The 27,092-nt window shown below is 39.5% G+C and overlaps 1 protein-coding gene and 1 long non-coding RNA gene across 8 annotated transcripts in view; one reads left to right on the forward strand and one right to left on the reverse strand.

Annotated features, from left to right (window-relative positions):
* MUSK (muscle associated receptor tyrosine kinase) overlaps positions 1-27,092 on the forward strand; it is a 101,792-nt gene that overhangs the window by 37,320 nt on the left and 37,380 nt on the right. For 2 of the 6 annotated variants that reach the window (XM_027550490.1, XM_027550491.1), the window contains exons 6-8: positions 505-534; positions 10,787-10,816; positions 20,825-20,949. In XM_027550490.1, the coding sequence (XP_027406291.1) occupies positions 505-534; positions 10,787-10,816; positions 20,825-20,949 (185 nt within the window). The remainder of the gene's footprint in view (positions 1-504; positions 535-10,786; positions 10,817-20,824; positions 20,950-27,092) is intronic. The other 4 variants (XM_027550492.1, XM_027550495.1, XM_027550493.1 and 1 more) reach the window with 2 other exon arrangements.
* The window catches only part of LOC113897651, a 119,286-nt gene that overhangs the window by 12,047 nt on the left and 80,147 nt on the right, over positions 1-27,092 (reverse strand). The gene's annotated exons all lie outside the window — the stretch shown is intronic.

The following is a 27,092-nucleotide window of genomic DNA, read 5'->3' on the forward strand; positions in this document are numbered from 1 at the left end:
CTCTAATGTTTAAACAACTCCTTGTTTGCAGGAGGCCTCAAAAATAGACCCATGTCTCCACACCTGGGAGAGGCATTTTGGGGAGTAAGAAGGAAAGGTGAGCCACCTGGCAAATTTAATTGGCTCCCATGCAAGAGTTCTCAACACTGGTCAGGGTGCCTTATTGCTTCTGTCTGTCCCTTTCTCTGCAGTCTGAAAAGCTTCACCGTATATCCTTAGGAATAACTTGCTCTGTGGGAAGCTTCTGTTGTTGATTTTTTACAGACATACACAGTATATAAAATAAGTAGAATTCTAAAAGACCAAACAAATACATATCTATACAGGATGACCCCGAGGCAAATGTCAAGAGATCTAAAAGATCAGGACTGTTTTCAGAAATGTTAGACTTCTGTCCATCTTCTTTGCCAGAGATCAGATTTTCTTACTGCATCTAGAAAAGTGGAAGTGAACATGTAATGTTTACACACATCTGATTGCCTTTTTCCTTTGTTTATGCTGCAGCTCTTAATATGACAAATGCCACAGAGAGAGGTATTTAAACCCCCAGTGTGTGCTGTGCTCTCAGTGATTGCAGTTTTAATAGAATTTGCAGTGACCCTGCTCCCGGCATCAGTTCTATCTTTTTGATGCCACTAACGGGTTTGATTTGCTGTCATGATTACACTGTGCATTTAAAAACCAAAGAAAAGATAGAGGCATAAACCTTTGAAATTCCTGGGGGCTATCATAGGGAAAATTAAATTTGCATGATTAATAGGGTGCATGCTCTCAGAAAAGGGTTTGACTCATTGATTTCCACTTTAGGGGAGATTATGCTGCATTCTCATCTGAAGAGTTCTGTAGTGCTTTCAAGAAAACAATGGTAACGTGGTCCTTTATTTGAAGAGTTGTCAGTAATGTTCTCTAAGGATAAAAAAGTTGTATGATTATGCACTGAACATATAATCAGCCAGTTCAGTTCAGTTGCTCAGTCGTGTCTGACTCTTTGCAACCCCATGAATCGCAGCACGCCAGGCCTCCCTGTCCATCACCAACTCCCGGAGTTCACCCAGACTCAGGTCCATCGAGTCAGTGATGCCATACAGCCATCTCATCCTCTGTTGTCCCCTTCTCCTCCTGCCCCCAATCCCTCCCAGCATCAGAGTCTTTTCCAGTGAGTCAACTCTTCGCATTAGGTGGCCAAAGTACTGGAGTTTCAGCTTCAGCATCATTCCCTCAAAAGAAATCCTAGGGCTGATCTCCTTCAGAATGGACTGGTTGGATCTCCTTGCAGTCCAAGGGACTCTCAAGAGTCTTCTCCAACACCACAGTTCAAAAGCATCAATTCTTCGGTGCTCAGCCTTCTTCATAGTCCAACTCTCACATCCATACATGACCACAGGAAAAACCATAGCCTTGACTAGACGGACCTTTGATGGCAAAGTAATATCTCTGCTTTTCAATATGCTATCTAGGTTGGTCATAACTTTCCTTCCAAGGAGTAAGCGTCTTTTAATTTCATGGCTGCAATCACCATCTGCAGTGATTTTGGAGCCCAAAAGAATAAAGTCTGACACTGTTTCCACTGTTTCCCCATCTATTTGCCATGAAGTGATGGGACCAGATGCCATGATCTTCATTTTCTGAATGTTGAGCTTTAAGCCAACTTTTCCACTCTCCTCCCTCACTTTCATCAAGAGGCTTTTTAGTTCCTCTTCACTTTCTGCCATAAGGGTGGTATCATCTGCATATCTGAGGTTATTGATATTTCTCCCGGCAACCTTGATTCCAGCTTGTGTTTCTTCCAGGTAAAGAACAGTTAGATTCTCTTCAATTGCTCTGAAGAAAAAATGTGCTTCAAAGATTTATCTTCAGCTGTTTAAGATAATAGAACTGATATAATGTAGACAGTATATTGTTTGAAATGAAATTGAAAAGTTAAGGAACTTAGTATACTGGCTAATAACATGGGCTCTAGATTGTAGAAACTGTCTGGACTCCAGAGTCTAGAGCAGGTGCTAAGTTCATATCCTGGCTCCAGCATTTACCACTTGTGTAACTTCAGGTAGGTTACTTCCTTTCATAGTGCCTCAGGTACCCTACCCACAAAATAAGGTGAACACTATGTCCTACCCCATAAGTTGCAAAAGGATAAACCCAAATACTACATTTAAAGCTCTTACAAGAGTGCTTGGCACAGAGTAATCACTCACATAATGGTCATCAATGTAGTTCTAGGACTAATGAAACTTTAGTACAACAAAAGCAATGACTTAAGCACTTGGGAAGACATTTACAGCTCTTTATTTCACATGCCATCTTCATCTTTGAGGTAGAAGCAATGAAGTTCAATTGCAAAAACTAAATTTTTATTTAAAATAGAGTTGATGTTTTATTAACTTTGGTTTTATTAGAAGAGTAACCAAACACTGTAAAACCTGAAAGGGGCCCTAGAAGTTACAGCTCAATCCCCTAATTTTCAGTTAATGAAACTTGAGACCAGAAAAATGATTACTTTGCCCAAGTTAGCCAAGAACAAGGATGGCTTACCCCCTAAACCAGGACATCTTTCATAACCCCATTCTTGAGTCTTTTCCTTCTCTATGTTTATGTTACACAGATGAGAATTCTGGAGCATTGACATGCTTTAGCATCAGATAGACCAGAGTGTTAGTTCTGATTCTGCCACTTACTAGTTATGTGAGGTTGGGTAATTTATGTCACCTCTTTGAGTCTATTTCCTCTTTGTGAAATGGGTGCAATATGACTTGCAGCATAGGGTTCTTAAAAGGAGCTGGGATACCATGTAGATGCTGTATGTGTCTACCAGCTCTTTGATAAATACTGACTGCTATTGGTATTGTTGTCTGCTGTTTACATTGTTATGAAGCTGGACGACTTCTATCCAGAGAATATTGCTGGTTAGTCTTCTCAAGTTTCAGAAATAGAATGTCAACATTACCAACTGCTTCTCTTGCTTCCAAAGAATATAAATCTCCTCTCAATCAGCAATGCTTTGTCCCTGCATTCTTGATACTTGTTAGAGATTAATAACTTTGGTTTAGCCCTATTGTGACAAGTGACATTAGGATGCTTATCTAAGGTGCTATATGAAGATATGCCTTTACCAGCAAACTGGAAAGAGGCTATATAGAATCAGCATGTCCCCTACCCAGATAGTGTAACCACATGAAAGTCATCCACAGGCTTGGTGCAATATCCCAAGCTTACATCATATTTTGCTCACTACAGAAATCGCTGTTTGCCAAAAACCTTCTTGAAAATATTGATCATTCCATCACTCACTGCTCTGAAAAACATCTTAAGTGAGAAACTGCTTTAAATTTTTTTTCTGCCTGGGGAGAAAATAAATGGTCTCTCTTGAGAAACTGGCCTTTTGCTCTCCTTCCTGTAGTGAGAACTGTATACTTTATTTTTTGCCCTACCTTGCATGTTTTTCAGAATCCAATTTGAAGCTTGGTCATAATATTTGTTCCACTAAACCAACAAGAGGTCTCCTTTTCTTGAGATGAACGTGTTGTTATTTAATTTACTGTCACATCATTGATTACGCTCACTTCAAAACCCTCTATGGAAAGAGATGGAAATAACTAAGTTGATGGACTGATGGAACCCTTGAAGGTAGTGGTTTTCAAGCATCAGTGCACATGAGAAGGAACCACAGATTTTCTTAAAAGGCACAGCTCTAGGTTGCATTTCCCAGAGACTCAGACCTGATGGGTCTCTGTTAAGGCCTTTTAACAACCTCCCAGATGATCCTCACATAGGTAGTCTACGAACCACACTTCAAGAAACATTGCTTTAAGAATTTCTACCTGGAATGTCTTTATTCCAGATGAAAGCTTAACAATTCAAGGACAGAGTAAGCTTATTCAGAATTTGCATGATAAATATTAGGATAGCTTCAAATTTATTCATTTGTTGAGTGCTTACTATATTCCACAAAAAGAGGGAAATCCAAGGATACAGGGGATTCCCTGGTAGCTCAGCTGGTAAAGAATCTGCCTGCAATGCAGGAGACCCCAGTTCGATTCCTGGGTTGGCAAGATACCCTGGAGAAAGGATAGGCCACCCACTCCAGTATTCTTGGGCTTCCCTGGTAGCTCAGCTTGTAAAGAATCTGCCTGCAAAGCAGGAGACCTGGGTTCGATCCTTGGGTTGGGAAGATCCTCTGGTGGAGGATGGCAGGGCAACCCACTCCAGTATTCTTGCCTGGAGAATCCTCATGGACAGAGGAGCATGGCAGGCTGCAGTCCATGGGGTCACAAAGAGTCAGACACAACTGAGCGACTAAACACACAGCCCAAGGATACAGAGATAAATAAGACATGGTTCATTTATTGAAAAGTGTCCACATTTAGTGAGAAAGATAGGCATGCAAGCAAAGAATTACAATAATTAGAGTTCAATATATTTGCGACAATAGAAGTTTGGGCAAGATATACACGTAGGACAGCGGAGAGCGTGAGAGGTGAGGGAAAGCTTTGAGAAATGAGGTCCAATAGGGCTCTGACTGATGAACAGCAGCTCACGCTACAGACCACACATCAGTGACAGAGGGAAAGATGCAGATTTATCATGCAAGCACAGGCTGACACCGACTCCTAACTAGGAAGTCGAAGATGGTCTAGAGAGTTTGGTTAGTACCTACCAGAGGTGCTATGAAAACCAGAACGAGCTACAGTTTGACTCACAAGCTATTTGAGTTGATACTCTCTGTCATCTTTTGTTGGACATAATTTTAAAATGAGTCTATATCCACCATCTCATTGGTGTGGGAACCTACAGTTTGGAGGTTCTATGGTCCTATTGGGGTATCTAGAATTCCATTTCAAAGCCTACCAAAATGTTCCCAAACTGAGCCACTTGAGACAACCAGGATATTATGGTGTCACTTAAGATTAAAGTTATAACTACTGTTTCTTTTCCCATTTAAAATTTCTGGCTAGCTAATAAATAAATAAATGTTTTGAAAATTCTGGTTCTTATTAAACTTCAGCTTCTTTGCCTGCTGTCAGAGCTCAGGTATCTTCCTTTTCATAAGATTAGGTCCACATGTTATTTAAAAGTAAGCTAAGATTTTGATACATACACTGTGGTTATGTAAGATGTTAATGGGGCTTCCCAGGTGGTGCCAGTGGCAAAGAACCTGCCTGCCAATGCAGGAGATGCAAGAGATTTGGGTTCGCTCCCTGGGTTGGGAAGATCCTCTAGAGTAGGAAATGGCACTCCACTCCAGAATTCTTGCCTGGAAAATTTCATGGACAGAAGAGCCTGGTGGGCTACAGTCCATGGGATCGCGAAGAGTCAGACACGACTGAGTATGCACACACTATGTGAGATGTTAACAGTGGAGGAAACTGCGTGAAGAGTACCTGGGGACTTTCTTTCCCTTCCTTGACAACTCTTCTGTAAATCTAAATTTATTCCCACATAAAAACGTTTGGAAAGGGTAAACTAAAAAAGGCTTCTGTCCTCATCATTAAGCAGTTTAGCATCTCCTCCCATTAAAACCAGAAAATAATTATTTTAAGAATGAAAAAAGGGAATCGGAGCCGAAATTCAACTTTTTTCTTGGCTTACAGTTAAACTTGTAATATATTTTTCAGGACCTTTTTAACAAAAATATTCTTAATAGCTGCTCTCGTTACATCTAGGACTGAAATCAAAACAAGTTGACTTCGTGTGGCTCTTGCCTGATTTCCTTGGTAAACACGTCTTACTCACAGTCATTATTCACCATCCATATTTACAAGCTAAGAAAATGTTATTATCTCAAAGGCCACAGAAATGTTCCCGACCCAAGCCACTTTAGAGAATAGGAATGTCACAGAGGCAGGCCAGCCTGATTATGAGGTGGGAGTCACTGTTTGTGAGGGTACTGTGGATGTTTTTTTAAAGGAGCTTGTGCTCCAATTCCTTCAGAGATGGAGCCACAGTGGATAAACCTCTTTATGCATTGCTCAGCTTCAAAGGGGACAGACATGTAAACAGTGGCAGCACACCAGGATCAAGTTTCTTTGCTGTAGCCATCAAGAAGTCAGGAAAGGAAAATCAGGTACTTAGGTTTATCATTACTATTGTCAAGCTTTCTTTTAATGATTGGAAGACAAAAGAAGAATCTGTTCAGAAACAAAGTACCCCAGAGTCTCACTATGATTACTTTTCAACCACCCTTGAGCCACTTTTAAGTAAAAAAATTAAAAGTTAAAATGATCTTTCTTGTTCTCTGTGGTGGTTGTCTACTAACAGGCATCTCTGACTCCGTAATTCTGAAAACACAATGCTAGATGAGACATCTAACCTATTTAAGAATAGATTCAAATAGTCTAATATTGATTAGCATCTATGTTTTAAAATAGGATCTGAAGAATGAATTTCTCTTTCTGAGAGTGATTCTTCTCAGACAATTGAGGAAAGGATTTAAGCTCATGCTTTTAACACCTACAATATATGGGATGCTGCCTGCTAAGGAAAACTGAAATTTAAAATAAGATAAAATAGCCTTCTACCTTTGAAGTCAGTTGGAAGAACAGCTGTCGTCAGTCAGGAAGACACCATAGAGACAGAAACAGGAAGGAAGGAAGGGAAGGAGGGAGGGAAGAAGGGAGGGAGGAAGAGCAAGAGGAGATGGCTTCAAAGTCAGCCTTCAATACTTTCTAGCTATGTGTCAGTTGCTATATTAACTTCTTTGTACAGATCATTTTACTTAATCTTCTCCATAATCCTACAAGTTGGGGGTTGACAGGTTCTGCATTTTCTGCAGGAAGACACTGAAGTCCAGAATAGCACAGATCGAACAGCTAGTAAGCAGTAGAGTGAGGACCCAAACTCAGAGCCGCCTGCCTGGTTTCCTATAAGGGGTACAGTACACAACTGAAAGGAAATATTATTTTGATTTCCCAATTTCTGATTATGTTCTTACAAAAAGTCCTAGAATGGTATTCTTACAGTACCAGATGGTCAGAGATTTTCTTAGGATATTGCCCAAGAAGAAAATTATAAATGTCATGCTACAAAAAGCAAATAATGTACTATTTCAGCCTCCATTGAGACTTCAAGTCTAGGTGGCCAAATTCCTGTTATTTCTTGACTTTCCTCATTCTTGCAGTTAGAAGGATGGAAATCATCTCACACGTGTGTCTGTTTTCTTTTCTGGTTTCATATCTTTCTTTCTGTAAGATCTACATGACCTGTATTAATTTACTAAATATATTCCTTTTAACTCCACTAGAGAACTTTGATGGCTTTCCCTCCTCCCATATAACAATACATTCCCGCCCGCCCCCCCCCCCACCTTTCCTCTCCATCAACTAACACAGTAAACTGAGTAGGAAAAACTTAATTTACCTCTTTAGAATCAAGTCATATTCACACAGATATACATTCAAAACTGAGGAGATAGACTTTAATAAGAGCAAATATAAAAGTGAGTATTGGATATTCATGACTTTTAGTGGAATCAATGACCTAACTGCATCATGATATGAAATGCAAATAAAAACTCATGCAAATTTATATTCATAGAGGTAGAGTATTTAGAAAGAGTCTTACTACTCACTGAATTTGTGAGACTCTAGGTGTGTTAGTTTTAGTTTCAGGTACCACAGATAAGAGGATAAAGGAAGAAAAGAAGGAAAGCTAAGCAGTTCAAAAGTGAGAAGTCAGAATGAGTAAACTGGGGTTAGCATGTTGGGAAAATGAAAACATTTGATGGATTTTATTTTCATTTCTGTCCAGTAGGTAGAAGTAGGAACTGGGTCTTGTGGGTAGTAATTATAAGGAGACTGATTTTGGTTTGATTCAGGATATATATATGTACCTGTTTTTTAAACACAGCTGTTTAAAATGGGTTGATACAATGAAACCAAGTTCTCCATAAATCAAACTATTCAAGAAAATGATGGATATACTGTGTAACTTGGATGTTGATTATATCTCAGACTACTCCAATATGAGAAATCTCAGACTCTCCATTCTAAATGTCCTACAGAACAATCCCAAGAAAGTAGAGAAGGAAAATGAATCACTATCCAACTCTTTTTCCCAAGTATTTCTACAAGAGGCTGTGCTGGGCTTTAGGGGAAAAAAATGACACAACAAAAGTAAAGTATGCTCTGTTGCTCCCTCCTCCATCCCACGAAGACTACAAATCACGTTGGAAGTCAAGACTGATGCGTTACACATAAAGTGATTAAAAGAGAATTTATCAATTAAGTAGAAATAAAGACCATGAGACAGAATATATGTAAAATTGATAAGAGGTAAAACAGTCGGTTCACAAGTCAAGAGGGATGGCGGTAGGGTAGGCAAGCAGGATACACAGTAAAACCAGGACTACAGTTTGACCTCGAAATAACAAATAATCTCGTACACTGGGTGAGTGTACGCAAACTTGAATAGTGTGCAATTTCTCTAATTTAAAGTAACCTCAACTGTTTATGCATGTGTGTGAATGTGTGTACATATGTGTATATATTAATACATAGTGTATATAAATATGTGTATATTTATATACATAAAGAATCTGCCCACAGTGCAGGGGACGCAGATTCAATCACTGGGTTGGGAAGAACCCCTGGAAAAGGAAATGGCAACTCACTCCAATATTCTTGCCTTGGAAATCCCATGGACAGAGGAGCCTGGCAGGCTACAGTCCATGGGATCACAAAAGAGTCGGACATGACCAGAGCAACAACACATGAGATACATATTTGAATTTGTGTGTAAAAAGAAATTTTTAGAGTCGATATATCAAAGTTTAATTTCTGGTGGGACTTCCAGACTTCCTTTTAGGAAAATGACAAATCTTAGAGCTTCTTTGATCCCCTAAATTGGTTCTATACATCTGCAGTGGGGGAAATGGGTGCATTCGTTTAAGACTGCTTCCAATTCCAAACAAATCAAGCAAAATGAGTAGTAATAACAATAACAACAACAAAGTAAAAAGCAGCAAAGGAAAAATCAGCATTTCCCTCAGGGTCTACTTCAAAATAGAGTCCAGTCCAGTAAAAGACCATTGGTGTAAAATTACAAGGAGGCTGAGGGTTTACCTGCACTGCACTTTACCCTAAAAAGAGTAGTGTAAGAGATGAGTAAATAAGGTTCTCAAAACTACTGAGGCCCTTCAACTTTACTGGAGCAAAATTTTGGAGATATAGCAGTCAAATAACACAGACACGTAACGTTCCCATCTAAGTCCCCTGCCCATCTCAGGCACCCATAGTTATTTTGCTGATCCCAAAAAACAGTTGTTTCCCCCCCACCCCCACCCCTCGCAAGCTTAGAAATAAGCACAATTGTGCTAAGGAACTAGAAAGACATGCTCAGCCCAAAGACACTCAGGTATAATTTTTCAGGCCCAATCTGGTCCAACTATGGACCTTCACTTATTTCCTCTGATTAAGGTCTTTGTTCCAAGCAGGGACTCTCTGCAATTTTCTAGTGTCCAGATGGACCAGTTTTTAGTATGGAAAAATCTCATTTTTATCCAATATGACCTTGCTATTTAAAAAAAATAAAATAAAATAAGAATGTGTTATGGACTCGACAGATAGAGTAAAATCTAACTGGGAAGTTGTAAGTTCACCTAAATTTAAGAGTATTGGGCATTAAATATAAAAATGAGGCTTTCTCACTGTGATGCTAGGTAGAACAGAAAACTTTGTGTCTGAAAGCTGGAGAGGCATTTCTGGCTCTGCATCTGCAGCAAATCTGTGAGTTTCAGATTCCTTGTCTGAAAAATGGGCTGAATAATATCAGATATGTATCATCACAGGGAAACGGCTAGAGTTAAATGAGATAATGTACCATGTGTGTGAAAATACCCATAATCTGTAAGGAACCATACCAATGTATTCTTATTTCTAAAAGTAGATTAACAAGAGCATCGTTATTTTATACTATAAACAAATATTGCACTTGGCTTATCACTAAATCAAAGAAAGGTCTATTCTAACTACACATCAATCAAAAAAAAAAAAAAGGTATAAATTGACACAAAATACATCTTCATGATAGAAAGATAAAACTTCATGTGGGATCTATCTCTGATTTGGTTGTATTAAACATTTTGGAACAATTAATTTAGTGGTTGTCTCTTTTCTAGGATTTTTAAAAATTGAAAAATTCTCATTTCCATATATCCAATTTATACATTTTTATATTTTTCTTTGTAGCTTGCTTTACTGTTATTTTTCCCTGAAAGATAACGATGAGCTCCTCTCTGCTCTCTGGGCAGCCTCTGGGAATCAATACAGAGGACAGAATCTCTCTTGGTTGTAGGCTCTGTTCTGCAGAAACCCCCTAATCCTCTGTTTACCACAACAGGAGTCTATTGCCATAGAAATGATAGCTGAGATCCCAGATTCAACATCACTGCCTTCACAGCAGGGCCTCATAAGAGGAGAAGCCATACTAACAAGGAGAAACACAATCACTACCACTATTATCAGAATAGTAGGCAGTTTGTTGCCTTGAAAGAAAGGGTAATTGTCAACGATGAAATGAAAATGCATGAATGGGCTATGTTGTTGGGTATGCTGTAGTTCATTTTCTGTGTGGTACTGCCTGCCGAAAAGCAATAGTTTGAAAGTTCATGTCATTTGATAGTTTGCTTTTAAAAGGTCAGTGGTTTCCCTTGATTGCATTTGTTTCTTATTAAAATAAGAAACAAGCAGGTCCTAATTCATCTTGTACAGTAACATTTCTGTGCTCAAAGATTTTCCTTTTCATGATGTGTTGTTTTTGTTTGTGTGTTCGTTTGTCTTGTTCCTATTAATAGAAGAGAGTGAACCAGAGCAAGAGACTAAAGGTATTTTTTTCTTTCTGCACTGCTTCTTTTGTAAACGCATGGTTCTATTCAACTGTTTAGTTCTGATCTTACCAACAACTCTGAGTGCCATGATTTTATAAGGAAATAACAAACAATGTATGGGGACTATTAATTCAGCATTTAACAGTGTTATTAGATGGGCTGCTTTATATATAATATAGTTATTGAGGATTTACGTGTATTAAGAAAAGCTTGAATGAACAGAAATAAACTCTGTATCCTAGACTCTGAAAATGCAAACAAAATGAAATGACATAAATCAGCATGAGAATATAAATGTCACACAGACTAGAACAGAAAGTTCCTCTGACCAAAAGCCTTGGGGGTGTGGGGACAGGAGGTGAGGGTGTTACAGTCTTTGGAGACTTGTAAAAATGTCAAGGTGCCAGCTTAGATTTTTATTGTTATTACTTCAAGTGGACAAGTATTACATAACTGCTCCAAACCAAACCAAATCAATCAAACTGTTCTAACTTTTGTATATTTTGGATGAAATTCGCAAGTGCTCATATAATACAGTTTGGCTTTAGGAATAAACCCTAGGCTGGTATTCTTGGAAACAGCCCCTCCTTATCTAAGTATTTCAAATAAAGTATCTGAGATGTTTTCCTATTTAAACATCATGCTGCTTATAACTAAATCTAGATAAAATCATTTCACCTGCATCTGTATGATTCTGAGGGTTTTTTTGTTTATTTCTAGTTTCAGTTTTTGTTTGTTTTCAATTTACTCTTCTCAGTGCTGGTTTGAATCAAGTAACAAAAGATCTCTTTAAAAGAGGCTAGAAAATAAGAAAGAAAGAAAAGAATGAGAAAAAAAAAAACATGCAAATCCATGCAAGCTCATTACATCCTTTGAAGTAATTGCTGAGAAATACAATTTACAAGGGACTTAAATATTCTTCTGGTCCTACTCCCTTTCCAAGAAAAGAGAGGCAATTCATTTCAAGTCAAACTGCTTGTTAATTTCAAGATTTAATTTGGGCCCCCTGCCTGTTAGGCTTTCCATTACACCACCAATGAAATTTCAGAGTGAATAATGTTCCATCTCCTTATTACAAATTCAGATTACCCCTTAAAATGACAACCAACGACAAAATTTATTATATATCTGAAAGTATTTTGAAAAATGGAACAAGAAGAGGGAGCAGGGTAGAGGAAGGGAGGACAAGACAGAGGGAGGGAGAAAAAAAAGAGACAGAGAGATAAAGGAAATGAGAATACAATATGGTTATGTTATAAAGGACTTGGAATCACTGGCTGCTTAAGTCCCATTCTGAATACAGGATTCTCAACCTGAAGTTATTAAAGTAAACTTATCCCAGAGAAATTAAAGCCCAAAACTCAGGACTAGACACCATGAAAGAAAACCCAAGGATAAATAGATTGCCCATGTCTGTTTTACATGTTGCAAATGAATAGTAATGTGCTTGCCCACAGGAAAGCAAATGGGAAAGAGCTCACAGTGAATTGGAGAATGACAATAAGACTATCTATAGAAAGAAGAGTTGAATAATTTTTTTAAAAAAATCCATATCAAAATTATTATCAACATTTTCCAGATGACCAAGTAATCCCACGCCCTTTCTACTAAACAGCTTGTTTATGTAACAAGGCACTTTTACATTGTCTTTCATGGAAAGAAAAGGTGAAATAGGGATATTCAGGGGGCATTTATTTGGTATGAAACCTATCACATTACTTTTAAAATGGATGACTTAAAATGAATTTTCAGTTTGTGGCTACTGCTGAAGCAATTGGAGTTTATTATTGAACTATGTTTAAGTTTATTATTACAGGTGTATTGTTATCCATGGAGCAGTTTGACACTTATTTTTAATGGCAACTGGCTTTTTGTTTTTTATGTTTGATAAATGTGGTGAAATTTCTTTCCCCGTCCCATTACCTTTTATGCTTGGAACTGGTAACAAATACTGATGGGTATAAAAATATCAGCTTTATTGCTGATAAAGCTAGTTTGAAAAAGAAAGCTTTCTCTCCTTTCATCCAAAAATTAGATTCATGTAACTTCCGATTCCTCCCCACAGCCTCCGCATTTCACCTGGAGTTGTAGGATGGAGAAACCCGACCTGGGGAACTTACCTATGGGACATTAACCCCATACCCTTCTTGTTCACTGGATAGCTGGAAGAAAGATGGCCCAAAGAGGACTGAGATATTCATCACGTAGACAAGTCCCTTTTCCCAATATCACTAATCAGAGGAATCACTCATTTATTCATTCATTCAACAAATACCTATTGAGTGCTCACCAGGTACCACACCGGGTTCAGGATCGATTGATCAATGAATCAATCAATCAATTATCTATCAATCAGCTTGTGTTAATGAATAAAGCAAGCTCCACCCTTCTGATGCTTACATTCCATGAGAAGAGACAGCCAAAACACAAATTATGCAATTGAGATGCAGACATAGAGAACCGACTTTTGGACAAGGGTGGGGGAGGAGAGGGAGAGGGTGAGATAAATGGAGAAAGCAGCATGGATGCATATACATTAACATATGTAAAGGGATGCTAAGGGGAATTTGTTCTATGTCTCAGGGAACTCAAACTGGGGCTCTCTAATAACCTAGAGGGATGGGAAATGGGCAGGAGGTGGGAGGGAGATTCAAGAGGGAGGGGATATATGTACACCTATGGTTAGTTCATGTTGATGTATGACAGAAATCAAACCAATATTGTAAACCAATCATCAATCAATTAAAAATAAATAAATATTGTTTAAAAACTAAAAAAAAAAAAAAGGCAAAAAAAAAACTTAAAAACAAAATAAAACAAAACAAATTATGATGTGGTGTGAGGGGGACGGGTCAAGGAAAGATTATGAGAAGACGGTTAGGTCAAAACCCAAAAGCTGTTTGCCATCTTCTTTGAGAGAGGTAAACTCGGAAGAAAGGTGAAAGCTATCCTTCAATACTGAAAAAAGAGGCAAGTTTCTATTTTATATGGGCTTCCCTGATAGCTCAGTTGGTAAAGAATCCACCTGCAATGCAGGAGACCCTGGTTCGACCCCTGGGTTGGGAAGATCCCCTGGAGAAGAGAAAGGCTACCCACTCCAGTATTCTGGCCTGGAGAATTCCATGGACTGTACAGTCCATGGGGTCTCAAAGAGTCGGACATGATTGAACAACTTTCATGGGCTTCCTTGGTAGCTCAGATGGTAAAGCGTCTCTCTGAAATGTGGGAGACCCAGGTTGGATCCCAGGGTTGGGAAGATGCCTTGGAGAAGGAAATGGCAACCCACTCCAGTACTTTTGCCTGGAAAATCCCATGGATGGAGGAGCCTTGTAGGCTACAGTCCATGGGGTCTCAAAGAGCTGGACATGACTGAGCGACTTCACCTTCACTCTATTTTATCTTTTGGCAAGAAGATGGGAGTACAGGAGAGACCAGCTTCCCTTTACTTCCTGGCCTTTTCCCTTCCTCTTATCCCATAAGGATCAACAATGAAACCCATGGTCAACCAAGGGTATATCTGTCTCCATGGAGAAGGAGACCAACAGCTTGTCAACACAACCCTACATTCATGAAGCCACTTGCCGTGCCAGCAGTGGTCTTTTCCGTACCCTCCTGTGCCTCACTGGACCGGAAGTTTCTGATACAGGGCAGGGAAGCACATTAATTAAATGAACTCCAAGGCTATGTTGACCTCTAGAATGATAATGGACTGTTTCATTTACCATCTCACATAATTCTTAGCTGTGTTGTGCAATATAGGTCATCAGAGGTTTTGCAATGAGCCTGAATGATATTCCAAATAATGCAATGCCAGCCAAAAACAAAAGCAAAAGCCATAAATTACAAAACAAATAAATAAATAAACCTTCCCTTATTACTAAACTTCCAGGAAGAACTTAAAGTCCCAGATGAAAATGATTGCCTTTGAAAATTAAAGCAGAAAAAAATCTAAATTTCATACTTTTGCAGTTTCTTACGCTTCTCATCTTCAGCCAGAAGCTTCTTACTCAGGTTCAAGGGTACACTGACTAGTGTCATCTTTAGCAGCTGCTGTCCACACTTTTCCAGCATTCGTGGAACTGAAATAATCCTCCTCTTAATCTCTCAAGGATCCTACCTTTTTTCTTTCCAGATTTTCAGAGACAATGGGACCTATAAAATGATCATCACAGGAGTCTCACACTCACAAAATTCTGGACACACAAGTATAGCCCTAAGCTCTACAGGAGCTATTTTAGCCAAATGATAAATGTTGACTCAATTATTTTGTGCAATCTAAGTTTCCATTATCTTTGTGAAAACAGGAGAAAGGAAGAGAATCCCTGGGTGGACTCTCGTTCAGATGCCCGTCACTCTGTATTAGTTGTCAGGGGGCCACAACCTGTGAATTAGGACCAAGTTGGGAGAAATCTCAACCAGGTGGTCAGATGGAGCACTACTTCTGTCCCTCTGAAGGCAGTGTACACTGCCTCCCAGCTGGCTTGTCCTCTTGAGATATTTAGACTTCCCACTCCAGTACTCTTGCCTGGAAAATCCCATGGACGGAGGAGCCTGGTGGGCTGCAGTCCATGGGCTCGCGAAGAGTCGGACACGACCGAGCGACTTCACTTTCACTTTTCACTTTCATGCGTTGGAGAAGGGAATGGCAACCCACTCCAGTGTTCTTGCCTGGAGAATCCCAGGGATGGGGGAGCCTGGTGGGCTGCCGTCTATGGGGTCGCACAGAGTCAGACACGACTGAGGCGACTTTGCAGCAGTAGCAGCAGCAGCAGTAGGTATAGCCTATGTCACCTAGTCTTGATTGACACTTCCTATAAACTGATAAAGCATATTTGCAATTTTTAATTTCCCATTTCACCTTAAAGCCTTGTTTTTCTTGAATTCCAGCACAAGTGCAGCCTTCACTCCCTATTTTAAGCAAGCATTTTTAGCCCTGACTACCAGGCTTTCAGAACTGGCTCCATAATTTGTGGACTGGTTGCAAACAACAATACAGGGCCTCTCATTCAAAAATCACTTATAATTTCTAAAGACACAGGCAGAAGAAAAATAAACCAAGCATGGGGCCCTCTAAGCATGGGGCCCTGGGAGAGTATACAGGTGACTCACTCTTGAAACTGACCCTACTGATCACCATGATGACTGCTATTCTTCTTGCTATGGAATTTTTCAGGTTGTAAATACTGCCTGTAAAAAAAAAATTTCAAGCCTACATTTTGTTTTAACTTTTAATCATCTGCCACAGAGCTCTGATCTAAAAATGTTGTGGTTACTGGGCATATACCCTGAGAAAACCACAATTCAAAAAGATATAAGTACCCTAGTGTTCACTGCAAATGCTGCTGCTGCTAAGTCACTTCAGTCGTGTCCGACTCTGTGCGACCCTATAGACGGCAGCCCACCAGGCTCCCCCATCCCTGGGATTCTCCAGGCAAGAACACTGGAGTGGGTTGCCATTTCCTTCTCCAATGCATGAAAGTGGAAAGTGAAAGTGAAGTCGCTCAGTCGTGTCCGACTCTTAGCGACCCCATGGACTGCAGCCTACCAGGCTCCTCCATCCATGGGATTTTCCAGGCAAGAGTACTGGAATGGGGTGCCATCGTTCACTGCAGCACTATTTACAATAGCCAGGGCATGGAAGCAAGCTAGGTGCCCATCAACAGATGAATAAAGAAGTTGTACATATACATACATATACACACACACACACACTCAATAGAATATTACTCAGCCATAAAAAGAAACACATTTGAGTCAGTTGTAGTGAGGTGGATGAAACAAGACTGTTATACAGAGTGAAGTAAGTTAGAAAGAGAAAAATAAATATCATATATTAAGTCATATATATGGAATCTAGAAAAATAGTACTGATGAACGTATTTATAGAAAAGAAATGGAGACTCAGACACAGAGAATGGACTAGTGGATACAGCAGGGGAAGGGGAGCTAATACAGATTGAGAAAGTAGCACTGATGTATATACGCGATCACATGTAAAACAGACGGCTAGCAGAAAGCCGCTGCGTAACACAGGAAGCCCGGCCCTGTGACAACTGAGAGGGGTGGTACAGTGGGGAAGGAAGACTCAAGAGGGCGGGGACCATGTGCGTGCTCAGTCCTCAGTCTTGTCTGACTCTTTGCGACCCCATGGATTATAGTCTGCCAAGCTCCTCTGACCTGCCTCTTGAGAAACCTATATGCAGGTCAGGAAGCAACAGTTAGAACTGCACATGAACAATAGACTGTTTCCAAATAGGAAAAAGAGTACATCAAGGCTGTATATTGTCACCCTGCTCATTTAACTTATATGCAGATTACATCATGGGAAACGCTGGGCTGGAAGAAGCACAAGCTGGAATCAAGATTGCTGGGAGAAATATAAATAACCTCAGATATGCAGATGACGCCACCCTTATGGCAGAAAGTGAAGAAGAACTAAAAAGCCTCTTGATGAAAGTGAAAGAGGAGAGTGAAAAAGATGGCTTAAAGCTCAACATTCAGAAAACGAAGATCATGGCATCTGGTCCCATCACTTCATGGGAAATAGATGGGAAACAGTGGAAATAGTATCAGACTTTATTTTTGGGGGCTCCAAAATCACTGAAGATGGTGAGTGCAGCCATGAAATTAAAAGACGCTTACTCCTTGGAAGGAAAGTTATGACCAGCCTAGATAGCATATTAAAAAGCAGAGACATTACTTTGCCAACAAAGGTCCGTCTAGTCAAGGCTATGGTTTTTTCTCTGGTCATGTATGGATGTGAGAGCTGGACTGTGAAGAAAGCTGAGCGCCGAAGAATTGATGCTTTTGAACTGTGGTGTTGGAGAAGACTCTTGAGAGTCCCTTTGATTGCAAAGAGATCCAACCAGTCCATCCTAAAGGAGATCAGTCCTGGGTGTTCATTGGAAGGACTGATGCTGAAGCTGAAACTCCAATACTTTGGCCACCTCATGCGAAGGGTTGATTCATTGGAAAAGACTCTGATGCTGGGAGGGGTTAGGGGCAGGAGGAGAAGGGGACGACAGAGGATGAGATGGCTGGATGGCAGCACCGACTCGATGCACGTGAGTTTGGGTAAACTCCGGGAGTTGGTGATGGACAGGGAGGCCTGGCGTGCTGCAATTCATGGGGTCGCAAAGAGTCAGATACGAGTGAGCAACTGAACTGAACTGATCTGAAGCTCTTCTGTCCATGGACTTTTCCAGGCAAGAACACTGGAGTGGGTTGCCATGTCCTCCTCCAGGAAATCTTCCTGATTCAGGGATTGAATTCACTGTGGCTCCTGCATTGGCAAGTGGATTTTTTACCACTGAGCCACTTGGGAAGCCCCAGGAGGGAGGGGATATATATATATATATATATATATATATATATAATTATATATATATATATAATTTTATATATATATATATAAAATTATAACTGATTTGTGTTGATGTGTGGCAGAGAGCACCACAACACTGTAAAGCAATTATCCTCCAGTTAAAAAATAAAAACTGTTGTGGTTACTTCTGAACTCTCAGGACTGAGATTTGTGTCCAGTGTTTCTCCTCCGAATGCTACCCTTCTTCAGGTTTTAGGTTTTCTAATAACTTACACTATTTCAATGGCAGAAGAAGTATGTGTCCCCTGACATGTTTCTCTGGAGCTGTGGGTAGGCTCCACTGCAGCTTTAAAAAAACTTTAACGTTAAATTTTTTTTCATCTTGTAAATAAATAGACACAGTAATATAGTAAACTCTCACAGTACCATTATCCAACAGCAACAGTGAACAATAGTCTACCATTTTATCTAATCAAGTACCATTTTATGGCTGCTAGTTTATTTTAAAGCAAATCTCAGACATAAATTCAATCAGTGCACATGTACTTTAAGGACTTTTAACACAGTCACATTACCATCCATCCCCCATTTGCACTCGTTTCTTAATACCATTTACTACCGGGATTGTGCAATTTTTATCTGGTTGTCTCTAAAATGTCTTTTTGTATCTGATCTGTTGAATAAGAATCCAAACAAGAATCCACACAGTACACTCGGGGCTATGCCTCTTAAATCTTTCTCAATCTATAATAGTTCCCTCATTTTCTTTTTTTTCCTCTCCAGTGTTATTTGTTTTGTGGGGAAACAAAATATCTTGCCCTGTTCAACTGTCCGTATTTGTGATATGATTGAATTGTATCTTCATAATGGCTTTTTTAAGAGAACTAAATACTCTTTCTATTTACTTTATTTATTTATGGCTGTGTTACATGGCATGCGATTTGCAGGATCTTCTCAACCAGGGATGGAATCTGTGCCCCCTGTATTGGGAATACTGAGTCCTAACCCCTGAACCACCAGGGAAGTCCTCTCATAATGTTGTCTAACATGTTCCTCAACCCTCTATTCTTTTGCATATTGGTGATTAGAATCCTGTACTTAAAATCGGGTTCAATTCCGTTTTCACCTGGGGCTCAAGGTTAAACATTAAATCCACTCTTTTATTTTTTAACTGAAGTTGGCACCTCTGCATTGACGTTGGCACCTTCCTTGCTTTCTCTCTCTCCTGGCTTTTTGGGTTCAATGTTTGTATTTCTAGCATGTTCTTTCAGATTTCATCTCTTAGAGTCCTCCATATCAAAAGATAGGAAAGCGAGTTAATCTGAGCAGGCAAATCTGAAATTAGAACCTGCAAAAAGCATCCAATTGTCAAATTATGTCCTCCTGTATCTCTTTGAATTATGCAATCCTTTTAAAGAGCTATTAAAAAATCAGACCAACCTTTAACGCAGTTGAATTTGATCTTTCTTTGTCCTGTACATCTTCTGTTTAGTATATACTGCCTCTTCTGTACCTTCCTTTAGAATCCAAAATCCACAAATTTTTTACAATTTTAGAAGAACTAAGCATCAGAGCATTGTATTAATGGGAATTTCACAATCTAATATTATGTTTTGTACTTAAGTATTAGAAAACAAAAAGCCAGAGCAAAAAAAACTTACATTTGCAATCAATGAGTAATTAAAAAGATTACATAATGATCTAGAGAACACTGGATTTGAAGTCAGAAGACTTGAGTTCAGGTTTCTCACCCATTAGTTTTATTACTTTGGGGAAACAAATTAACTGGGATTTTATTTCTACATTTATTTAATAAGAGCAGAAATTAGCTGATTTCTGAAGTCTCTCTCAAGATTAGTGATTCTGTGATTCTAAGTATCCTTCAATTTATTGTACATTCTGAACCTCATTTCCACTCTTTAATCAAAGGTAAAATTTCTTTTCACATCCAAAGAACTTCCTCTTATCTAGTAAGTGGGCATTCAGCCTTAGAAAAGAATAAAATTACTCATTATCCTGTCCATCTTTGTCTAAAATATTCCTCTTCTTTTTGACCCTGCATGCTCATCTCACTCTCGTAAAAGTTGAACAGATTTTGTCTGTTGTTCTACCATGATACAGTTGAAGACGTGAAGCATTAATTCAGCTAAATATTATTACTTTGGTAGGCACTCTCCTAGATACTGAACAAAACAGGCAAGGTTTTTGGTTGCTGACGACTCACAATCTACTGCAGGGAGATAGACAATAGATAAAAATAAATAACTTCAGATCATGGTAAGGTTTATAAAGACAATGAAATAGGATGATGAAAAAGTGAATGGGAGAAAGGTTAGACTTTACATTGGGCAGTCCAGGAGGGCCTTTCTCTGAAAGTATCACTTAAATGGAGACTTAGATGATACAAGAAAACTACCACAAGATATATGGGATGCATGTTCTAGGCTGAGGGATGGCATGGGCAGCATCTAAGTTGGTGTATCCTGGAGTCGTGAGAAGCACAGGGTCACAGCATAAATGGCTGAGAAGCCAGGGCACAGCATTTGGTATTATCCTTAAGATAGAAGGAATGTGGAGGATCCTTCACAGGAGACTATGATCTGATTTGCATTTCTTCAAGACTACCCCAGCTTGACCATTCTCAGTGGGAGAGTCGCTCACCACTCCTCTTTTCCTAACAGTTTTCGCCAGAATCCTGCGGGCTCCTGAATCCCACAATGTCACCTTTGGCTCCTTTGTGACCCTGCGCTGTACAGCCACAGGCATCCCTGTCCCTACCATCACCTGGATTGAAAATGGAAATTCTGTGAGTGCCATCTGTATGGGGACTTGTCTGGGGAAAACCCACTGGTGCTGAATTTGAGGGCAGAGCACATATTTGTAGAGTTACCATGATCTCTGTCATTGGTCTCACCTGCCTCTCTATTTTTCAAAATCTTCCAATATTTTCATTCTAGAAGTCACTGTCTAGAAACTGAACTCCATAAGTTTCCTTCTTTCCTTATATCATAGGGAATAGTATAAAACCAAATTTATTCTTTACACTTTTGTGTAAAAGGGAAGTGGTAATAATTCCTTCCTGCACAAAAATCATCAGCTGAAGGATTAATTCACTACTGGAGCCTAATTTGATGAAAAGCAATCCAGAATTAGAATACATGTCTGTTAGTGCAACATTTTATTTTCATTTCTAATACTGGTAATAGTAGCTAATATATAGTATGTGATTGCTATGACTAGGCCCTGTTCTAAGCACTTTACATAAAAGCATTCATTTATTCATTCTACAAATATTGAGCATCTCCTGGGCATCAGGCATTATTCTAGACATTGTACATACAGGCTCACCCAGAACAAGTAAAGTTTCCTATCCTCAAGTTTCTTACGCTAACATGGGGAAAAAAAACAAACAATAAAATAAGCAGACAGTAGAATCTATACTCTGTGTGAATAGTGTCCAATGCCATGGAGAAAAATAAAGGAGGAAAGTGAGAAAGTACAACCTCAGGAGGAAGATTCTGTTTTCAATAAAGTGGTCAGAGAAGCCTTATTAAGATGAAGATATTTAAGCAAAGAGCTGAAGGAGGAGGCTATGTACATAACAGGGGGATTACAACCAGGCAAAATCTCTGAGATAAGGGTACACCTGGTATGTCAGAGGAACAGCAAGTAGGTCAGTGTGGCTAGAGAAAGAGGTAAGGGGTGTGTATAAGGATTGTAGGTCCTACAGGCTCACTTAGGTCATGGATACATTTGACTTTATTTGGGTGGAATGGAATGCCTCTGTAGGTCTGCTTCTGTTGTCTGTTTTACTGCTGACTTTCTTTCATTGTGTTTTGTTTCCTTGTGTGCCTAGTTATCTTTGACTACCTGTTCATTGTTTTGAGGGAAAAAAAATGTCAGAGGTTAATTTGAGGTCTAGATAAAGGTTCTTTTCTCCAGAGAATTTTTGTTTGTTTCTGCTAGGGACCAAGGGCTACTACTAATCTTTGACTGGCTTAAACTTGTTAAAGTAACTTGTAATCTTGTTCTTCTTCAGCTCTCTAATTAAACTTCAGGTATCATTTACAACTCAAATCTTAATTGACAGTACATTTTGTGGCTTTTCCATGAAGCTGTAGGAGCTGTCTTAAGCCTTTCAAAGTAGCATAAAGAGATGCCCTAAGAAAACTTGGGAACTGACAATATGACTTTACTAATTTGTCTCACTCTTTAAAAGGCTTGTATGAGTTTAGAACTGGAAGATACATGATTATTCTCTGTTGGAGTTGAGGAGTAATTTTTAAAAGCCAGATGGTTTGAGTTAGTTTTGGTCTTACTGAGACTCCAACTTCATCTTTCAATTTGTGATTCACAAAAAATCAGAAAGCAAAATAGATTCTTTGCCGGAGATTCTAAAACAGGAATAAAATAAACGAACAGTGACTTTCTTCCAGAAAAAAAGCAAAAGGACATCTGCAGTTCTCATGGTCAGAGAGGGTTTGCTCTTACAGCCAAGTTTTGTTCTTGGTGCTACTCTCCGAGTCCAACTAGAAACTGAGATGCCTGCCCTGTGCTGATGCAAATCACAGGAAATGGAGGCAATTTTAGGCATTTAATGTCAGACAAGTAGCCAACCAGAGAAGTCTATTGAGAACAGGGAAGAGTCCACAGATCTGGGATCATTTTGGGTGGGCAGGATTAAGACAAATGCAGAGCAGGGAGCAATTTGGCACAGAATAAGACAGGATTTGAACTGTGTCCTTTAACTACCTATAAGGCAGTGAACTAACTTCACTAATACACAAAGTACCATAAGTACTTTAAAAGATGTGAGTGCACCTTCATCCCCATACGTGAACATGCCAGTAAACGAAAACCCTGAATGCTTACAGCCAAAGAACGAGAGAAAGGCAAGGAAACTGCCCCAAAGCGATAAAAAATTCTTTTGCTTTCTTCCTATGGCGATATCATTCATTTTTCATGAAAATTTGTAGTCTTAGATGAACTCAGAGTGAGCAGTAATATCCCTTTTGTTTTACAGCATTGGAAATAATACTTTGGTATGGCTACAGAAGAGATTACTTTTCTAAAAGAAAATATCCTCATATTTTGATAACCAGATTTACTTAAAGTTAAATCCAACTCTATTATTTTGGCATTCAAATAAAAAATTTGCACATCTCTCTTGCTTTGTCCGAAAGATATATTTATAACTCCTAAAACATGTTAAAAGTTCAATCATTTTAATTTATTAGAAGAGTTTTCAAAATGAACAGCCAAATCTGTGTTGAAGATTGTGGTTTTTGAATTTCCTTAAAGGGAAGCTCACTTATATTTTATACATATTTTTAAGAGGCAGTTTTTTTGGTTTAAAGGACATGAGCCATGGAAACATCTTCTCTTACTATGTAAACCCAAGATAATTACATATATCAAGTGGAATATATTATGTGGGATGTCTCAGCAGCCAGATTGAAAGAGGTCAATATTCATGGCTATGTTGATTAGAAACAGAATGGGAAATTTTCTCAGTCAACCTGTTCCTTTTTCTATGATGCATAAACAGACATTATTACAACTCCCTAGACATGGGCCATGGAGAAGGCAATGGCACCCCACTCCAGTACTCTTGCCTAGAAAATCCCATGGACGGAGGAGCTTGGTAGGCTGCAGTCCATGGGGTCGCCAAGAGTTGGACATGACTGAGCTACTTCACTTTCACTTTTCACTTTCATGCACTGGAGAAGGAAATGGCAACCCACTCCAGTGTTCTTGCCTGGAGAATCCCAGGGACGGGGGAGCCTGGTGGGCTGCCGTCTATGGGGTCGCACAGAGTCGGACACGACTGAAGCGACTTAGCAGCAGCAGCAGACATGGACCATATTAGGCCACATCCTAAAGTTCCCTGAGATAGTCCTAGCCAACTGGGACTATTTGCTGCATGACAAGGTCATAGAAGCCAGAATACCATTCAGAGGTCAAATTATGATAAAGTTATAGGATCCATAACTGGGGGTAAATTTTCTCCAAACAGCATTATTAATGATATGTAAAAAGTATTCCACCTATGTTGTCTCCTTCAGAAGGCTTTTACATACATTTTATCAGGTGTGAACTAATATGCCTCTTTAGAGTTCCTGTTCGATGGCCTCATCTGAGGTCACAGTCTCACCCCTACACACACAACAGAGAACTGTTTATCCAGAGCTTTCAGGTCAGTATGCCTGGGTGACTTGGAGAAAAAACATATATTTATTGTAAAAACAGATAAAGTCATCTCAATGAAGTCCACCACTTTGCCTCAGCACACCTTGCTTAAAGCTCCCAGGCATAATCTGAACTCATCCTTTTGAGCTTTTAAATCTGAAAGGCCAAATGACCAAAATGCAGGGCAAAGGGGTGTTCCGAATTTTAGGTCATCAAAAATACTAAACTGTTGGTCAGATTGCTCCATGAAGAAAGAAAAACAAATTCAAATGATGACTAACAAGGCCTGCTGTGCATGAGTCACAAATGGAATCAAGCCAGGCCTCTGGAAACAGGAGGAAAAGTACTTAGGAACCACATCATCATCAGGCAGTGAGCCTTGGAACTTGATGGTCTACCCGCTGGACTATGTCAGCACCTGGATGGTGTCCAGGAGGACGGGGGTCAGGCGGCTTAAAACTCATTTCGCTTTCCTCCCAAGAATGTTTTCGGTGACCTTGAGGAGTGACTTTCTTAGGTGTGAACATGAAAATAGTGCAGGTTTAGTCAGCATTTAGGGGATTACTCATTTCTGAGTTGTCTCCTAGGCATCGGAACTACAGATCTGCTTCTTAAAAGAAACAAAGTTGCAAAGGAGGAAGGTAACTGTTCTACAGATTTCACATGTATAAACTGCGAAGGGATTATACTTATAAACAAAATATCCTCAGAGCATAAAACATACTAACTGGCAGAGGTTTGAGCTCTTTAGCTTTTTTTCTCATTGTTGCTTAGTATTAAAACCTGGGGAGAGTCCAAAATTTTATTTCACTAACAAAGATCTACTATAGAGCACAGGAAACTCTACTCAATATCCTGTAATAACCTTTATGGAAAGAATCTGGAAAAAATGGACCTATGAATATGTATAACAGATCACTTTCCTGTACACCTGAAACTAACACAATGTTGTAAGTCAACTATACCCCAATCATCTTTTCAAATTCTATTTCAACTTGTTCAGCCCTTTCCATCTAACTTGGATACTCAAATCCATAGGAACTTGCACCTCTGATAAATATAATGATGCATTTGGTTTGAATTCCCAGCTGCATGTGTGTCTCTCAAAGATATTTTTCTCTCTGCCTTGTCAATTTCTTATAGAGTCCAGGCTGCTTATCTGGGGGAAATGCCACAATACTTGATCTGAGCTGGGAAGTTTCCCCAGTTAAGGTAAACTGATGCTCACATAAACCAGTGTTTCTAAAATAATGGAGACTCATAGTATAGATAAAGAATAAAAAGACAGGAGCTAATTGGACAAACTTTCACTGCCTAATGGCGACAGAGAGTGCTTGCTTCTGGGGCCACCCAGCTACCTGGCAGCAGAAGCATGGGAGGTTGGTCTCACCTCGGGGCTTCCCTCCCCCTTGCCGATCTAAATGTGAATCCTCCCTCAGGTGAAACAGTAAAATATCTTGGCTCCAAGTTTCTTACTCCTAGTTTCATTCTTTACTACTAGACAGAAAGATCTTTTTCAAGGCCACCAAGGTACCCACTCCTACTCCTGCTCAAGGTAAACCATTAGCTGATTTCTTGATTGTCAGTCTATTCACACTTCTCTCAAACTAGCAATTTCCCCCTCAGATAAGCAATGATAATGAAAAAAAAAATTTTTTTAATGGTACAGTGCTTAAGAAAACAGTGAAGAAAGAATCACCAGTTTAATAAATGTCACCACCTTAACAATGACATTTAAGTCAGACGTTTATTTTGTTCATGGTTGATTTGAGGTTTTGTTGTTACTGTTCTTTTCTAATGACTATTCAGTTTTAGGACCAGGTAAGGCAGTAAAACATAAAGATTAAAAGCACAGACTTTTGGGGTCAGACAAACTAGCATGTAAACTGGAACTCTGCAACCCAAAAGAATGCACTGGGAGCTGTCTTTCTCAGAGTTGGCATGCTGATGACTAAAGAGCACTTAGGTACATTACCTGTCAATTATGTGCTAATATGGCATTGGTAGCCTGGCTCTTCAAGGATATTTGATTTTCTGATATGGTTCATGATGCAGAAACAGGACTGACTTCACAACCGTTTTTTTTTTCTTGTTAACCATCCACTATTTGTTGCACATTTAGGGGGAAATTGGGAAAGAATTATGAAAATGAGTCCAAAACTCTATTACCTCTCTTAATTGACTGTCTCTAACTTTAAGACATAGAGACGTATCTTGAAGGATACACACAGGGTATCTTTTCTAGCTTGTGTTAGTTATCTACGGTCACATCACAGACGTCCCAAAGCCTGATCACTTAAAACAAGAGCCATTTATTAATGCTCACAAGTCCGTGGCTCGACTGGGTGGTTTTGCTGATTTGGGCTAGGATTGCCTGATCTTTCTGATCTAGCTCCTGTGATTGGCAGGTTGACTAGGAGCTAGTGGGTTTAGAATGGCCTTACTCATATATCTGGGGGTTATTATTGGCTGCCAGGTGGATCAGTGAGGATAACTGGGCCATAAGTGCCTCATCCTCTATCAGGCCTGCTCTGCCTTATTCACAGGAGGTCACAGGTTCTAAGAGAAATAAGAAAGCAAGCCACAGTGTGCAAGAATGTTGCAAGTCTCTGTGTCTTTTGAAAACATGTCACAAGCCAATCAAGACTCAAAGCATGAGGAAAGAAGCCACCTCAGAAAGGAAGAGCAACAAAGTCACATTGTAAGGTCGTGGGCGTTGGGAGACAAAGGTTGTTGGCAATTTTCGCAATCTGCCACATG

The sequence above is a fragment of the Bos indicus x Bos taurus genome, chromosome 8 (assembly GCF_003369695.1).
Source record: "Bos indicus x Bos taurus breed Angus x Brahman F1 hybrid chromosome 8, Bos_hybrid_MaternalHap_v2.0, whole genome shotgun sequence".
Taxonomy (NCBI): Eukaryota; Metazoa; Chordata; class Mammalia; order Artiodactyla; family Bovidae; genus Bos; species Bos indicus x Bos taurus.